Here is an 18,696-nt window from a genome sequence, read left to right on the forward strand (position 1 = left end):
CTTCTCTTCTCTTCATTTGGGGTGGGGAGGTGATACACCTCTTAATTCCTTAAGAATATTCAACCCAGGCCCATTTGCAGGAGACACTAGTCCCAGAATCCAAACTAAAAGGTGTGCTTCATACCTGCATCGTTGGTTGTCACGGTAATGTGTGACAGTCTAGTTTTCCAAAGCATATGCTGGCATTCGCCTGGCACATATAATCCACAACCCCTTTAGATTTGAGTTAGGGGATAATATCACAAACACCCTTGTTAATTCATGCAACAGAGTGCTGGATACATTATTTTCATTGCCTTGTTTTAGATGTGCTAAAGAAATAGTCTGATAACTTGGTGTCTGTGATAATTTCAGGACAATCTCAGAAGCAGAGTTTCTATGCAGAAGATGAAAGAACTGGGCAGAAATGGATAGAATGGATGCACTTCCATTTATTTCCAAGAATAGCTGATGATGTGGAGAAGATGATTAAGGGCTCAACTATTTGAGTTGGAAAAGAGTGAGATAAGGTTGTCACAAAGCTGTTGTATTGCACTACAGAAAACCAGCTATATTTGTTGGTGTTTAAGAGCTTCATGTACATCATACTGAAGATGCCATCAATTGTTTTCATCTTGCAAGCCCAGTTGATATCTTCCATCTCTGTTGTCTTGTGTGCACACCTATTCCTCAGATATATATCTGTTAGGACTGCTTATATTCTTCAGAAGAAGGATAGTGCCTGAAAGTTTGATTTACCTTTAATACTACTACTTTGAGATCCTTGTTGAAGGGTTTCTTCCGGCCACAGAATTCGTAATGGGATTCAGATTCCTTCACCTCTAGGTTCGTATTTTGAATCCAGTCGAGACTGATTCAGAAAATTATGGATGTCTGATTAGTGCTGTAAACTGAGTGAGTAAGGTGTGGGTTTCAGGACATTTGTTCACAGCACAAAAACCTCTGTGATCATCAGAATCCCTTTTGGCAGCCTCAGTAGAGAAGCCAAGAAATGAATGGGAATGAAGACTGGACTGCACTTGCTGTCTCTCTCAAACAAGTTTGAGGCATGTTGGCAGTACTTCATGGAGGGAGAAGCTGCAGTGCTCCTGACTGATCATCGTGTTCTGTGGCCGCACAGAGAGATTTCCAGTAGTTCCCAAAAACAGTGAGTGTGGGGAAGGAAGGAATGGCCTTCTTGCATTGCTTACTTGTTTCCTTTAACACTCAAGCAAATCTCTCTCTCACTAGAACACCTATCTTCATATAGTTCCTAGGGACTGATTTAAAACATTCTTTCCTCTTCTTTCTTTCATTGTGGTATAGTTGATAAAGGATGGGTCTGGTAGTCAGGAGTCCTGGGTTCTCTTCTCAGTAGTAACAGCGCTTCCTATGTGTGACCTTAGACAAGTCAAACTGTCTTCTGTGTTTCTTAGTTTACCTGTCTGTAATTAATGCGAGGAGAACGAGACTTACCCACCTTTGTAAAGTGCTAGATGTATGAGTGAAAAGTGCTATATAACTGCTAAATAATTATTACTTTTCACTGGACTTAATTGGGCTTTCCTCTTTCAGTTCATCACTGCTATGACCCCCTCCCTTGTTTTGTATGTCATTAATGTGCTATCCAATCTCAAAACCATCAGAATAGTGTATTTGACAGTAATATTAGAATGGATGCTATGGTGATGGTCACCAGTACAAAATCCTTTAGATGGATTTGAGCTCAATTTATATATCTGGATCAACTTATTTTTCTATTCTGTTACATGCATGGAGCTTTGAACATTCCTTTTTGCTGGTTTACAGGGTAAGTTATAAAGGAAACTAGACAGTAGAAATTTAAACTGGTTTAATTCAGCAACCTTTAACACCAATTTTTCTGTGGGTTGGCACAGGAATACTAGGTAAAGTCAATATAGAACGTCTTTTAAGAATCTTTCATGCCGGAATATACATCTGGAACTGTTTGCTCTAACTAAAAGTAAAATAAATGCCACAGCGTATTATACCATACGTTTTTTCATTTAAAAGGGAAATTGAAAACATACCACTTCTAGAAATGCTTGACATTGAATTGGCTATTGAAATGGTATCAGGAAAATATTTATATATTCCATATTTTGTTCCATAGATCAGCCTTCCTTGATGCATTAGACTTGGAAGCCTGCCATTTATGCTGAAATTTTGCCATATATGAAAGACCGCCTTGTTTTAAAAATGGACTAAATCATTTAGGATACAGGAACTGAAGTAAATCTATTTGAATACATGCACATCTCTTTCCCCCTTCCTCCCTCATGCACATGTTTTAGGTTTTGGAGGGATTTTTCTTTGTGTTTTTTTCCCCATATTTACTTTATAAGGCTAGTTACACTTATAGTAAATATCAACATTCATTTAACAGCTAAAAACAGTGGTAAAAATAGTTCCCATTGCAAAAATTGAATGGATGACAAGAATAATTTAGTTACTTGAATTAAAAAAATCCACCAAAGAAACGTCATAATTTAAAGTTGGTTTTACAGCATTCTTTAATTTTAAATGGAGCAAAAAGTTTCTGTGGTTAAATCACAGCTCTTAGCTCTTTGCTGTAAAATAAATTCAAGAATGTATATTTCAAAATGTTTTTTTAAATATAATCCAAAACAAATGAAATAGATCCCTGCATACTTGAAACATACTTTCTGAATTTATCCTAAATCTGTCATTGTTCCAGAGGCTTGTGTGCATGGATTAGGACTGGCCCATTATTTCACCATCTATCTCCATCCTGAATTGATTTCAATGAACAATACAGAATGAATTGCAGATGGTCTCCTTTTTCCTGTAGTTTGGAGGACCTCTGGGCTTAAGACCCATTTGGTTAGGGCTACGGTAACCATTCCAGAGTTTTGGCTGCTTTTTAGTATTCTGACGTAGAAACACTTAAACCTGAAATAGACTGTTCTCACTACCCATTCGAATTGTACTCTTAAATTATGTGTGAGGTTTTGAGAGATGGTGAACATATGGGCTGTGTGAAGCTTTCATCATGGACCTGAAGCTGTTCAAAACTCACCTGGTTTAATTACAAATTCAAATTTCACCCTAGGCGTATGTGAATTAAGATTTGCAGACATGGGTTTAGTTTTATTCTTTTGCATCAAAACCATGTCAAACGCATGGAATTCCAGTTTTGACTAGGGTTTTGTTGGGTTTTTTTTTAGTTCTTTTGAATTCCAAGTCAAACTCACGGCATATGAGCCCATATGTAATGAAAATGGAGAAAATGCACATGAATCCCTGTAAACCAACATATTGTGAATATGTCTTCCTCTTAGGGTTGCCAAATTTCTAATTGCACAAAACTGAACACCCTAGCTCCGCTCCTTCCCCAAGATCCTGCCCCACCCTGCCCCATGATCCCGCCCCCACTCACTACATTCCCCCCTCCTCGGTGGCTCACTCTCCCCCACCCTCACTCACTTTCACTGGACTGGGGCAAGAAGTTGGGGTGCAGGAGGAAGTGAAGGCTCCAGCTGGGGGTGCGGGCTCTGGGGTGGGGCTGAGGATTAGGGGTTACAGGTGCAGGATGGGCTCTGGGTTGGGGAGGGGCTCAGGACTGGGGCAGAGGGTTGGGACTTGCGGTTGGGGTGCAGGCTTACCTCAGGCGGCTCCCGGTCAGTGGCGCAGCAGGGGTAAGGCAGGCTCCCTGCCTGTCCTGACTCCATGCCGCACCCTGGAAGCGGCCAGCAGGTCCAGCTCCGAGGCGGAGGAGAGGGGGAGCAGAAGGCTCTGTGCGCTGCTCTTGCCCACACACACACACCCCAGCTCCCATTAGCCGCGGTTCCCGGCCATTGGGAGTGCGGAGCCAGTGCTCAGGGCAGGGGCAGTGCCCAGAGTCCCATGGCTCCCTCGCCTAGCAGCCGGACTTACTGGCCACTTCCAGGGTGCAGTGCAGTGCCAGGACAGGAAGGGACTAGCCTGCCCTAGACCCGCAGCACTGCTGACCGGACTTTTAACAGGGTCCCTTTTTGACAGGGCGTTCCAGTCGAAAACCAGACGCCTGGCAGTCCTACTTCCTCTTCAGGCTTTGGAGTGGATCCTCTCCCTCCCCTTTATATGTACAGAGAGGAAAAAATCCACATGGGACTTGTGTGAAGAATGTATGGGCAGTATTACAAACCCCAAGCATTCAAAAAACATGAGCCCCCAAAACATGAGATTTTAACAAGAATAAATGTTGGCTCCTTTTTATTTGTCTTTAGATTTTTGAGTCTTTTAGGGTTCACATTTTTAGGCTTTTCTTTGGAAGTATGAGGGTGAACACTGTTTCAGTTTTCATTTAAAAAAATTCTCATGTAATAATCACATGACTCCAGAACCTGGGGCTTTAAAAAAACAACAAATATTGCAAGGCTCACAATTAGAATTACAAGAATTTGTAATAGTGTGTATAAGCAGTGACACTTCAGCATTCTTCTCCACCCCTCTGCTCCTTTATCTTCTTTGAGGAGCCCCTGTGTTTGAAATCAGAGTAGTCAGGGCTCTGCAAGTTCGTGAGTGGGTAAATAGAATTGGGAAGCACCTGCGGTACGCTGAATTTTTAAGACCCAACATCTTCCTCACATGTCTACAGCTCAGGGAAAGGGTGGGGAGTTAATGGGGGCAGCAGCAAAAGAAGCTTTTGTGCCGGAGGAGGAGCATGAGAACATAAGAACGGCCGTACTGGGTCAGACCAAAGGTCCATTTAGCCCAGTATCCTGTCTTCCAGGTCCCTGACACAAGTACAGAGAAGAAGGCCATCCTCCTGGGATGGCTCAATATCTGTGTGGTTGTTCTGTGCCTTCCAGGCAGAAGAGCAAGCTTTGCAGTCTATGTTTCCTTTCTGGCACTGCGAACCTGACCCATTTCAGGAGAGCATACAGCCTCAAGTCTGCCAGGTGTAGCATTGTTAGAATTGGGTGGGACAGTCCCAAAATGCAGAGTTCAAATCCCACTCCCCAATGACTCTGGGGCAGCATTTGACCCAGATTCCCTGCAGTGCACTCCAAGTCTGCCAGAGGCTCAGGGATGGCACCAGCCTTTTCATGGTGCGGGGTTGGGGGCTGAGGTGGGCCTTAGCTCCCCTTGTCACAAGGCTCTGCCCCCTGCTCCTCCTCTCCCCTTCAAGGTCCTGCTGTGGGAAATCCTGGACCCTCCACCTGCCCTGGGTGACCTGGCCAGGGTGCATGGCCTTGGGAGGATGAGGAGGAGCAGGGGTGGGGGCTTAGGGGAGGAGGGAGCAGAGGTGGGGCCACAGAGCGGAGCGGGGCTCCTCCATGTGTCCCCCTTTTGCCTTTTGAAAAGGTGGTCACCCTAACAGGAGGTGGTGCTAATGCATTTCTGGGTAACAATAGGTTATACTTAATACTGTAATTAAAGATAAACCTAGGACATAATAAATTAGTGAATAAAAATAATTTTAAAAGAAATCCTGGATCATTACATGAACAGGTTATAATATATTGAAAATCTGAAACTGGAGCACAAAAACAGTACAATAGTGCAACTACACGGTCCATTTAAATAACAAAATATAAACCATTCTAGTCTGCTTCTTAAATTTTCCTCTGAGTAGGGACTGTTCCAAAATTCAGGCCAGATCAAAAGCTAAGTGGACTTGCAGGGAGGGAGGAAGAAGTTGTGATTGTTCATGATAGCAGAATTGCTTTTAGTTATCAGCAGTTGAACGGGAGGATATAGATTGTGCCTGCTCAGTGTGAACAGCAGGCTGCTAGTGGAGTTTGACTTCTCTCTCTCTTTCCTCCATCTTCTCCCTGGCTGTGTCTGTGCTCCCACATGCTTCAAATCTGCGTACCTGGACTGCCTTCTCTAACAGTTCAATGTGAGTGTTAGCCGAATGAAAACCAGATGGACCAGCAGTTCCCACTGTTATCTCCCAGCCAGCTCTGGCAAGCCTCCCTTTCTCTCTCCTTTCTTGGCATGGCAGAAATATTTGCCTTTATTTAGGAGGGCCTCTACTCACTGCTGTGCCTCTTTCCCTCAGCTGCAACATGAGTTGAAAGCTATTTATTCCCTTGTTGCTGAGGTTGGTTGAGGTGAGTGTGAGATGAATTCAACTATTAAGGAAGTAATGAACATTTTGAGGCTAATTTCCAAAGTTCTTTATTTTAAATAAATGATTTGTTGCAGTCGTTGGTTTAAATGTTTCAGCATAGCAATACAGAGAGAGATGTGTATGGAAAACGTAATTGCTCCCATTATTTGAGTTACCACACTTCACCTGGCTGTGTAGATGCCTTAGAATTTCAGCCAGTCTTTTTGGACACTGTTTACTACACTTCTGAGTTTATTGACCTTAGATCAACACTGCAGATTCTTTACTGCTATGATTACAAAGTATATTCCCTTCCGCTTGTATGGTTCTAGCGTCTCATTCTTAGGGTTTTTTATTTCCAAAGTCTGAAAAAAACTAACTTAACTCTCTTTATAGAAACTGGTCTTTTTCAAAAAGAGAGAGAAAATGTTGAATATAGCTTCTGCAACTGCAAAACTTTGCAGAATATGTGGCTGTGTCGTATTTCTGTAGTTTCTTAATAGTAAGGGATCGGGACCACATTCTTTGGTATTACGTGCTCTTTATAAATTAAATGAACTGGTATTATTTCTAAGGGTTCTTTAAAAATATTTCTATTGAAAAAATATATTTCTGGAATCTCTCTTTAATACACATATGTGCATATTATGTATAATATAATGTGTGTATATAATTTTATGTATGTATTTGTGTGCATCTTGTATCCATTTTTATCGACAGTTTGAAGGTCTCATCTTTTCAAGAACAAATATTTTTTGCAATTGTTTTTCATGGAGAATGACTTTGGAAAAGTTACATTAGTAGCTAATGAACATTAAAGGCTAAATACGATCATCTTACTTACTCCAGGAGTGTCAATGAACTGCTGATGTGAACAAGGCAATCACAATATGGCTTTAAATAGGTAAATGGTGCGTTGCTTTGTTTTGCCCATTCTTGATATACAGATTTTAAGTTTTTGTTGTTTTTTTTCAAATGTACCTCTTGAATTTAGGTGTAAAAGCTGGTAAAACAGAGTTAAATCTTGTAGTTTCAGTGGCAAATATCTTTCCATCAGGAGAACTGTCAAGTCCTTTTTCCTTTTGTTTCTTTAAATTTCCCAAAATTGGAGCATGCCTGCAGTTGTCCTTGATGTTAAAGGTATAAGTTGAAACAGTTGACAGTGTTTTTTATATTAGTAATAGTCTAGTATAAATGCACAGGACCTGTGTCTGCCAAAGATACCTTGTATTATATGGCATATGGTATTTATTTCTTGTTGATTTAAAAAAGAACCAGGAGGTGGACTGTTAAACCCAGGCAGGATACATGCAGTATTAACCCTGGTATCCATTATACTTACAAAGACAAAAGATGAAGAAGGCAGCAGGTGCTACATGGAAAACCAGTCATGAAGAGTGCTGGCTATGGCCAATATCTCACCTGTACAAAAGCGTTTCAGGTTTTTGTTCTTCCAGAGTTGTCAGAAGGGGATTTATTACCTTCCTGACTCTTCATCTAATTTCTCCTTTTGGCTAATGTTAAAGCCGTCAAGTGAGATGATATTATTGCAGCTCAAGTACTGTTTTTGGGGTAGCATCTGCACATGCTAGAAATAAAAACACAAGATAATACGACCCTGTTTATTAATGAGGCCCTATCTGTGTTACACCTTCTTAAGTGCAGTTTCAACGATGTCATCTTGAAAAAACAAGCTGGAGTAGATAAGTGTGTTTATCTTCCGCAGAAGCTGCTAAAGCTGCTTAGTTCATGGTTAAGCTTTTTATTCAGAACTGATGAATTTGGAGAAATAAAGTAGTATGTTCATGTGGTATGTTACAGATCGCACTGAGAAGCATTCCACAATGCCAGACTCACCCGTGGATGTGAAGACGCAATCCAGGCTGACGCCTCCAACAATGCCACCTCCTCCCACTACCCAAGGAGCTCCAAGAACCAGTTCATTCACACCCACAACGTGTAATTAGACTTATTTTCTTCTTTTGTTCCATATTCTTTTGCATGTGAGATTTTGATTCTTCCTATATGTCAGAAATCAAATTATGTGAAGAGAGCCCTATATGACATGGCTAGAGCAGCAATTCATTATACTGCAATAATGTCATTAAGCAAAACTAAGAACACAGTAGATTAGTACATTTTAATCTGTGAAACCAGTCAGTTCAGAAGTTTCCTAATTTATTGGTGGGTTGGGTGCACAGTGAAAGAATAGTCAGTGCTAACTTCCCCTGCACTCTTGCTCCAGTTATAGCATTCCTGATAAAAGAAGTATGGAGACTTTCTTCTGAACTTTACTGTTGTGGTGGTAATGAAATCGCATTCTCTTTTAAATAAATGCCGAGGTCTAAATCTGTTTTTGAGGGGGAAAGAATAAATTAATAAACATTAACCAGAAATTACACTAACCGTCATTCTAGAACTACGTTTTCTAAAGATGCTGAAATATCTTTTTTATCTCGAACCAGTCACATTGAATCTGGAAATCCCTAGCCTGTGACTATTTGACTTACCTCAGTCACCGTGGACCAGATTCGTCTCTCTTAACCTGATATAAATGCAAAAAAATCTGCACTGACATCAGTGGAGTTACTCTGCATTTATATCTATGTAACTGAGATCAGAATCTGGTCCATCACCTGGGTCATTATTCACAAAACACTCTATTGTCTTTCCCCCATTTCTAAAAATAAATATTTTTGTCTCTTACACTGCATTGTTATAATATAAAAATAAGAGTGTGTTGACATTTTTTAATGTAAATACTTGTGAACCATGTAGGCATATGTATGCATACACACAGTAACGGCACCATGTTATTTCTGCAACCCTTGCCCTTTGCCCCCTCCTTGTCTGTTAGGTACACCATTTAGCACATGCAATTTACTCCTGTGCAGAAGGCCAGTGCAAGGCCTCTGTACCTCTTAAATCCCAGAGGAGCCCTATTTGGAGGATTTACATGTGACTTAAATGGTGAATAATATTTGTACTAGCCCTCTGCACAGGCATAAATTTCACTCATAGGCACTGATCGTGCAAAGACTTATAAAACAGTTTAACTTTAAGCATATGAGTAGGCTCAGGGATTTACTCATGTATTTAAAGATTTGCATGTTCTTTAAATTGTTGCAGGACTGCAATATTAAATTGTAAGTTCATCAAAGCTGTGACTTGTATCTTGTGTGAAATGCCAAGCACAATTATGGATGCTATAAAACTCTTTATTATCAATACAAAAAGAAGAGGACATAGCTTTCCTTTAATCAGTATCTGTAGGCTTTACAGAATTTGTGTTTGTTGGATAAATCTAGAATCTATGTGAACCAATGCATTTTAGGGGATTCCTTTGTTTAAAGCTTTTTAATCTTCAAGCGATCTGGCATGTGCCTACAACAGTACCGTTACAGTACAAACAGTACTGTTCTAGAGTCTGTTTTCCAATAATATGTGAATGTCCACAGCCCAAGTGTATCTGTTTCTGGGCCCATTGGTGTTTACAGAAGAAGAATCACTAACTTGTTCACTGTTTTGTTGAAAATTGCAAATATTAAATTCTGTTTTGTCAACAACACAGACTTTTGCCAACCTACAAATTTGACCATCATGGGACTGAGATAAGATTTAAAACAAAAATTATTTTTATTTATGTTTATTTATTTATTTATTGTGTATTTCTTCCTTTTTTGTTGGTTGTTTAATTATTTTCAGAAAGTGCCATCCTTAGTCCCTACCGTGTGTGTGTGTGTGTTTCCAGATGGAAAATGTACTCACAAAGGAAGGGCCTCTTCTACTGCTTCCTGTTCTCTTTGGACACTTTCTCAGGCTTCCCAGACAATCCCTATCTACTGCCTCCTCTGAACACAGTATTTGCCCGCTTCTCCTGCCCCTTCCTCAGGTTCTGTGCTCCCTGCTTTGCCGGGCCTTCTAAGTCATTCTCCGTGGTCCACTGCTCCTTGTCCCCTCCTGTCTGGACTCAATAGAGAGCCCAGAGCAGTGAGTGAGGAGGCAGAGGACATCTGGACCAGTGCCCTGCTGGATAGTGTGACACACTCCCATCCTTTCCAAATCCTCACTTACATTATCTTAGGTACTTATATGGCTCCCATCACCATAGTATCTAAGTGCCTCACAATCTTTACTGTATTTAATATATTATATTAATTCAGATACCCACCCCAATGCAGCATTAAGAGGAGCATGGCTTGGAGCTGCTGTGGCTGCTGCCTAGGGCTTCCCTAAGCCAGTTCCTCTCTGCTTTTGCCTGATTTGGATACTGCTTCCCCTACTGTGCACACACACTAGAGTTGAGTCATCCTGGCTAATAGCCATCAATGGCTGTTAGCCAGGATGGGCAGGGATGGTGTCCCTAGCCTCTGTTTGCCAGAAATGGGGAGTGAGCGAGAGGGGTTGGATCACTTGATGATTACCTGTTCAGTTCATTCCCTTTGGGGCATCTGGTATTGACCACTGTTGGAAGACTGGATGTTGGGCTAGATGGACCTTTGGTCTGACCCAGTATGGCCGTTCTTATGCTGAAGCTCTGCAGAGCCACCCGACCTAGGAACTGTGTTCTCTAGTGACTTGTTGCCACATTACATTTTGATTAAAAAACTAGAACCACATAAAGTGTACATGGCACACATTGCATGGATTAAAAACTGGCTAACAGATTAGTCTTGAAAAATAATTGTAAACAGGGCATTGTCATGGATTGATTTAGTTGGGGATTGGTCCTGCTTTGAGCAGAGGGTTGGACTAGATGACCTCCTGAGGTCCCTTCCAACCCTGATATTCTATGATTCTATGGAGCTGGTGTGTTTCCAGCGAAGTCCCACTGGGATTGGTTCTTGATCCTACACTATTTAACATTTTTATCAATGACCTGGAAGAAAGCATAAAATCATCACAAATAAAGTTTGCAGATGACACAGAAATTGGGGGAGTGGTAAAAAATGAAGAGTACAGGTCACTAATACAGAGCAGTCTGGATCAGTTGGTAAAGTGGGCACAAGCAAACTATGCATTTTAATATGAGTGAATGTAAATGTATACATCTAGGAACAAAGATATAGGCCATACTTGCAGGATGAGGGACTCTATCCAGAGAAGCAGTGACTGAAAAAGGTTTGGGGGTTGTAGTGGATAGTCAGCTGAATGTGAGCTCCCTGTGTGATGCTGTGGCTAAAAGAGCTAATGCGATCTTGAGGTGCATAAATGGGGGATTTCGAGAAGGAATAGAGAGGTTATCTTACATCTACATTTGACCCTGGTGAGACTGCTGCTGGAATATTGTGCCTGGTTCTGGTGTCCACAATTCAAGAAGGATATTGATATATTGGAGAGGCTCAGAGAAGAGCCACAAGAATGATTCAAGGATTAGAAAACATGACTTATAGTGATAGACTCAAAAAGCTCGATCTATTTAGCTTATCAAAAAGAAGATTAAGGGGTGACTTGATTACAGTCTATACATATCTACCTGGGGAACAAATCTTTAATAATGGGCTCTTCAGTCTAGCAGAAAAAGGTAAACACAATCCAATGGCTGGAAGTTGGAGCTAGACAAATTTAGATTGGAAATAAGGCATACATTTTTAACGGTGACAGTAATTAACCATTGGAATAATTTACCAAGGGTCATGGTGGATTTTCCATCACTGACAATTTTAAAATCAAGATTGGATGTTTTTCTAAAGGCTAGGAATTATTTTGGGGAAAATACTACTGCCTGTTTCAGAGTAACAGCTGTGTTAGTCTGTATTCGCAAAAAGAAAAGGAGTACCTGTGGCACCTTAGAGACTAACCAATTTATTTGAGCATAAGCTTTCGTGAGCTACAGCTCACTTCATCGGACGCATACTGTGGAAAGTGTAGAAGATCTTTTTATACACACAAAGCATGAAAAAATACCTCCTCCCACCCCATTCTCCTGCTGGTAATAGCTTATCTAAAGTGATCACTCTCCTTACAATGTGTATGATAATCAAGTTGGGCCATTTCCAGCCCAAATCCAGGTTTTCTCACCCCCCCCCCCCCCACAAACCCACTCTCCTGCTGGTAATAGCTTATCTAAAGTGACCTCTTTCCTTTCAATGTGCATGATAATCAAGGTGGGCCATTTCCAGCACAAATCCAGGGTTTAACAAGAACGTCTGGGGGGGGGGGGGGAGGTAGGAAAAAACAAGGGGAAATAGGTTACCTTGCATAATGACTTAGCCACTCCCAGTCTCTATTCAAGCCTGAGTTAATTGTATCCAATTTGCAAATGAATTCCAATTCAACAGTTTCTCGCTGGAGTCTTGATTTGAAGTTTTTTTGTTGTAACATGAAAGTTGCAATATTACAACAAAAAAACTTCAAATCCAGACTCCAGCAAGAAACTGTTGAATTGGAATTCATTTGCAAATTGGATACAATTAACTCAGGCTTGAATAGAGACTGGGAGTGGCTAAGTCATTATGGAAGGTAATCTATTTCCCCTTGTTTTTTCCTACCCCACACCCCCGCCCAGATGTTCTTGTTAAACCCTGGATTTGTGCTGGAAATGGCCCACCTTGATTATCATGCACATTGTAAGGAGAGTGGTCACTTTAGATAAGCTATTACCAGCAGGAGAGTGGGTTTGTGTGTGTGGGGGGGGAGAAAACCTGGATTTGGGCTGGAAATGGCCCACCTTGATTATCATACACATTGTAAGGAGAGTGATCACTTTAGATATGCTATTACCAGCAGGAGAGTGGGGTGGGGGAGGAGGTATTTTTTCATGCTTTGTGTGTATAAAAAGATCTTCTACACTTTCCACAGTATGCGTCCGATGAAGTGAGCTGTAGCTCACGAAAGCTTATGCTCAAATAAATTGGTTAGTCTCTAAGGTGCCACAAGTACTCCTTTTCTTACTACGGCCTGTGTTATACAGGTAGTCAATCTATGGTAACAATGGCCTTGGAATCGATGAATCTAGTGTCCTCAAAATGGAACTGCTGCCATATCTACCGCTTGGGCAGAAATCGCTTTTAAAATGCCACAGAATTTTAGTAAATTTGCTGAAATTTAGTGAGAGTTGGCAGCACTCAAAATGGGTGAAAGAAGAGTTGTGATCAACAAATAGGGATGGCTATGCGAGAGGATAACTCCCTGTTACTAAGGGCTGGTCACTACCACGGTAAGTCGACCTAAGTTAGGCAACTTCAGTTATGTAAATAACGTAACTGAAATCAATGTAACTTAGGTCGACTTACCTTACTCTAGAATACCGGAGTCGATGGGAGAGCACTCTGCCATTGACTTAGCGGGTCTTCACCAGACTTGCTAAATTGACACCACTACATCAATCACAGCAGTGCCAATCTACCTGTAAGTGTAGACATGGCCTAAGTAACATAGGGCACTGTCTGAGAGAGGCCAGTGGCTAAGAAAATGTTAAAATAATGTTTGTGATGTAGAGAGTAGTGAGCTCAGTGTGTCACCAGTCTGTCCAGTGTTTTCAGTGAGCAGCCATCTGTCATTTTGTTATTTGATATCCTCCCATGTAGGTGATTCTCCATTTATTATTTGTGGAAGAATGTTTTATGGTATCTCATGGGCCAGATTCGGGGCTCGTTCAGTTTTTGGGTGGCTATGAGGCTGCATTGATTCTGCAAAAGCAAGGTCGTTGTTAAATCCTGGAATATGAGTGGCCCCTGCCCAGCACAAGAATCAACAAATGGCCCTGTTCCGCCACTACATTGGTCCATAGAGCATGTCTGGCACATAGTCTGTTCCACCCAGGGCCGTCCTTAGGTTTTATGGGGCTCTATTCAGTATTATCAAACTTGTGCCCCTATGCCTGACGGCAGCCTGGGCTCACATGTGTATTTTAGATAAGGATGGTCTTTTGAAGGATTTATTTAAAAAACTGTGTCTGGAGATCCAAGCACTTAAGACTAAAGATGAATTCTCAGCTTGTGCATCTAAAAATCTATGCAAGGATTTTTTAGAGATGTGATTTTTATAATCTTCAGCAACACACTAATGAAATATTTTTAAAGCAAATTTTAAACTAAGATCCTGTAGACTAGCATGTTCTGAGTAACTATTACAGTAATGTCCAACTGTTTTTCAGAAACTGACAGTATATACCTGTGGGTTGGCAAATGTCTGTTAAATGGCTTCATTACCACTTGAATGGCTCTTTAACAGTTTAAGTGTTGTGCAATAGGTCTGGCAGGCTGGAAGGCTTTTTCACTTTTCAGTACTAGATCCCCTCCAGAGGAAGAAAAGAAGGACTTGTGGCACCTTAGAGACTAACCAATTTATTTGAGCATAAGCTTTCGTTTCATCGGATGCATACTGTGGAAACTGCAGAAGACATTATATACACGGAGACCATGAAACAATACCTCCTCCCACCCCACTCTCCTGCTGGTAATAGCTTATCTAAATTTCCAGCACAAATCCAGGTTTTGGATGGGCTATTACCAGCAGGAGAGTGAGTTTGTGTGGGGGGGGGCGGAGGGTGAGAAAACCTGGATTTGTGCTGGAAATGGCCTAACTTGATTATCATACACATTGTAAGGAGAGTGATCACTTTAGATAAGCTATTACCAGCAGGAGAGTGGGGTGGGAGGAGGTATTTTTTCATGCTTTGTGTGTATAAAAAGATCTTCTACACTTTCCACAGTATGCATCCGATGAAGTGAGCTGTAGCTCATGAAAGCTTATGCTCAAATAAATTGGTTAGTCTCTAAGGTGCCACAAGTACTCCTTTCTTTTGGCGAATACAGACTAACACGGCTGTTACTCTGAAACCTGTCCAGAGGAAGACTCACCAGGCTGCAGTAGGCCGCTGTGGTGGGAGCCTGCAGGAAGGGTCAGAGCAGGGATAGGAAGACGTGCAAGGGGGGACACTAAGATCGAGGGGTGCCCCAAATTTTTGGATGCCCTATGCAGCCGCGTATGCCTAAGGATGGCCCTGGTGCCACCGCACTAGATGGAATATATTGTTCGCTCCTGTGTGTGAGGAACAGCATCACCAGACGTAGAGTCTTTTGTGCCCCTCCAGGGCACAGCTGTTCTGCACTAACTTTTGTTAAGGTCTGTTGCTTAAATGCTAGTGTAATCTGCACAAGAAGGTAGGGTATCCCAGTTGGGGCCCATCTGCCCTAAAATGTGTGGACCTTCCCTTGCCCCAAAACTCATCCTTTGCTGCTCTGGCTATTAAAGTAGGAAACCCACAGCAGTTGCACTCTGCTTGGATGACTGTTTCCGGGTAGGTCTGTATGGGGAAAAAGATGGCCTTAATTTGGTACATTTCTGGAGAATGAGAACAAGAATTTCAAAACTAGACAGGCTAGCATAGCAACACTAAAGCAAGTCCCCCTTCTCTCTTAAATATGTGTGAGTTATAGCCTCTTATTTGATCATTAATAATAATATGATGATAATATTTGTCTAAGGTACTTACATGGCCCCCATTACCACAAAATCAGAACACTTCACAGTCGTTTAATAGGTTCTACACAACAGCACTGTGCAGTAGGGAAGTACTGTCAGACCTGTTCTATAGAAAGATAACTGCGACATGAAGAGGCTAAGTCTAAGGCCATGTGGGAAGTCTGAGGTAGAGCCAGGAAAGAAAATCCATATCTGTTCCCAAGGCCCAGTCCAGAGACTTGGCTACAAGCCTTCAATCTTAACAATAAATTCACAGTGAACATTGCACCAGTTGCATCTTTTTATACAAATCCATCTTTCTGTATGTTAGTGGCTACAAAATATGTGTGAAAGAAAATAGTCTTCTAATTGGGTGGCATAAGGTTAAAACTTGAAAGTCCTGTTTTTATAAACACAGCTGTCCAGTGTGTGTACAAAACATGATTTAAAATGTTCAGAGATAAATTTAGCCTCCACTAAATATATGTGTACTCTTTCCAGAGCAGTTTATTTAAAAAAAAATGTTACACTAATATAAGCCCATGACAAAAGACTGACCTCCAAATGATGTTTGTTCTGGTCTGAAAACATTTCAGGTGTCTGGCATGTGTGTATGAGAGCTAGTGCTATCCAGATCCATACACCATTTATTACCAGCTTCTGTGCAAGATACATGAACTGTGGAGAGTCATTCTATCAAAAGACTAATTATCTTTAATTATACCAATGGAATCAAAATATCAGCTACTTCATATTTTCAGAGTTACACAATCAATTTTGAGGTGAAACACAGAAAACTTTAAACTTATAAATGTTCTTTCTTTCCATTTTCTTCTAACCAGTAACCAATGGCACTAGCCATTCACCAACAGCATTAAATGGAGCTCCATCTCCACCTAATGGCTTTAGCAATGGGCCATCATCTTCCTCTTCATCCTCTCTGGCTAATCAGCAGTTACCACCAGCTTGTGGAGCAAGGCAACTCAGCAAACTGAAGAGATTTCTTACAACCTTACAGCAGTTTGGCAATGACATTTCACCAGAGATTGGGGAGAGAGTACGTACCCTTGTGCTAGGACTTGTGGTAAGCAAATAACAGTGACTGTTATCTTTTTTTGTTCATAGTAGATTTTAACTTTAAAAATTGGAAGATTTATTAATAGTTGTGTAATGAACATGCATGCATGCATGCACTGTGGTTATTCTGGGAGTATGGAACTTGGGACCATGAGAACCTGCCTCCCTGCACCCTGCCATTAGAGCTAATAGAAGTATCTACTAGCTGTCAGTAAGTAGTAGGCTGTTTCAGCCCAGGTCTCCATTAGAAGCTTTTGCCAGTATAGTAATTTCAGTTCGGGGTGTGATTTAAAATAAATGAATAAATAAAAACATGTCTAAACTGGCAGAAACCTTATGTAGAGCAGTTATACCGGTATAAAAATGCTTTTGACAGTATAGCTTATTTTGCATGGAAATCTGTATAAACTATATAAAAGAACAGGGATTCTCAAATTGTGGGTAGGGACCCCAAAGTGGGTTGCGACCCCATTTTAATGGGGTCGCCAGGGCTGGCTTAGACTTGCTGGGCCCGGGGCTAAAGCCAAAGCCCCTCTGCCTGGGACCAAAGCCCAAGCCCTGGGCAATGGGGCTCAGGTTACAGGCCTTCTGCCTGGAGCTGAAGCCTTTCGGCTTCAGCTTTGCCCCCTCCCCCACCGGGGCGGTGGGCTCAGGCTTCGGTTCCCCCTGTGGTCATGTAGTAATTTTTGTTGTTAGGAGGGGGTCGCGGTGCAATGAAGTTTGAGAACCCCTGTAATAGAACCTTGATTTTATGAACACCAATCTTACGAATAGCCAGTTATACAAACCATTTTTCCCAGTGATGAAAAAATTGCATAACAAAAGTGATGTTGAGTAAGGAAAAAGTCAGCATGTGTTTAGTGTATTGGAAATTGCTTTGCCGTGGTTTGAAAGACAAGAAGAAGAGAAGAAGGCAGTGCATTACACCACACTGCAACCTATGCAGAATGCCTACAGTAATTTTGAGATGCTTAATTTTATGATTTTTTTTTATTTTTATGAGCTCCTCAATCTCCAATTGGTTTGTAAAATAGGGGTTCCACTGTACTAGCAAAACCATTTTTGCTAATATAAGCTTAATGTACACTAGGAGGATTTGCCGGTATCGTTATAACCTTTTCCAGCGTAGACCTGTCCATAGTCACTTAGGCCAGCTGCAAGAGGGATTTAATGTGCTAAGCCAGTGTATTGCAGTTGTATATCATGTTATTTATAATGGTACGTGTATGGAATTCCTGGTATGTAGAAATAATACTTTTTACAAAAAGAAAAGGAGGATTTGTGGCACTTTAGAGACGAACCAATTTATTTGAGCATCCGATGAAGTGAGCTGTAGCTTGCCCATAATCACTTACCATCCTGTGACAGCACTAGAAATTGAACTCAGGTTTCTTCTTATTACCACTGGCAATGTTGCCTCCCATGTAAATCTATATAGCTCATTCAGCAGGGCTTGGATATACTAGAAAATAAAAATTCGTGGTCTGATTTCCAGATGTTACCACTTCAGTTGCCACTGCTTCATCTGGAGCTGCAAGTGCTACCACCACTGAATATCAGGCCACAGGTAGAAAAGGAGCACTTGTGGCGCCTTACACGGCTGCTACTCTGAAACCTGTCATTAGGCCACAGATGTCATACTTCTGTATGTTTTTGTATAATACTAAATAAATCTGGTCAGTACCATGATAAATAAACAAACCAACAACAACTATGAACTAAAAGTGCACCTTAGACGGTGTAACTTAAATGTTGTTATGCTTCCATGACTTGCAAGGAGCCCTACTGTGCACTTAGTTACATACCCCAAACTCCCATTGACTTCAGTGGAAATGTAGAATTAGCTGTGTGCCAGGGAAATTGTCTTGCATGGGCTGAGGTAACTGGCAACAACAGTGGAGTCAAAGTCTGTAAAATGTAATGAGCATCTGGGGAATGTGTGCTTGAAGGTGACAGTTCTCCATGCTTAGTAACTACAGCTTCAACTTTAGGCTTACTTACGTGATTCTGCTTTGAAAAATGGCTTTGTGGGATTCCATGTTATTGTTTCTCAATGATTTCCTTATCAGGTGTGCTCCTGTGTTTATAAGTAGCACTGTTTTCTAACTTGCCAAATGCCATCTGGGCTCTGGAAATCTAGCTGGGACCTT

General features: G+C 41.3%; 1 protein-coding gene across 9 annotated transcripts in view; it reads left to right on the forward strand.

Moving 5' to 3' along the window:
* RUNX1T1 (RUNX1 partner transcriptional co-repressor 1) overlaps window positions 1-18,696 on the forward strand; it is a 145,914-nt gene that overhangs the window by 65,737 nt on the left and 61,481 nt on the right. For 8 of the 9 annotated variants that reach the window (XM_048841203.2, XM_048841208.2, XM_048841202.2 and 5 more), the window contains 2 exons: window positions 7,883-8,020; window positions 16,312-16,553. In XM_048841203.2, coding sequence (XP_048697160.1) covers window positions 7,883-8,020; window positions 16,312-16,553 — 380 coding nt within the window. Of the gene's footprint in view, window positions 1-6,946; window positions 6,966-7,882; window positions 8,021-16,311; window positions 16,554-18,696 lie in introns of those variants that run through there. The other variant, XM_048841210.2, reaches the window with a different exon arrangement.

Source organism: Caretta caretta, chromosome 2 (assembly GCF_965140235.1).
Source record: "Caretta caretta isolate rCarCar2 chromosome 2, rCarCar1.hap1, whole genome shotgun sequence".
NCBI lineage: Eukaryota > Metazoa > Chordata > Testudines > Cheloniidae > Caretta > Caretta caretta.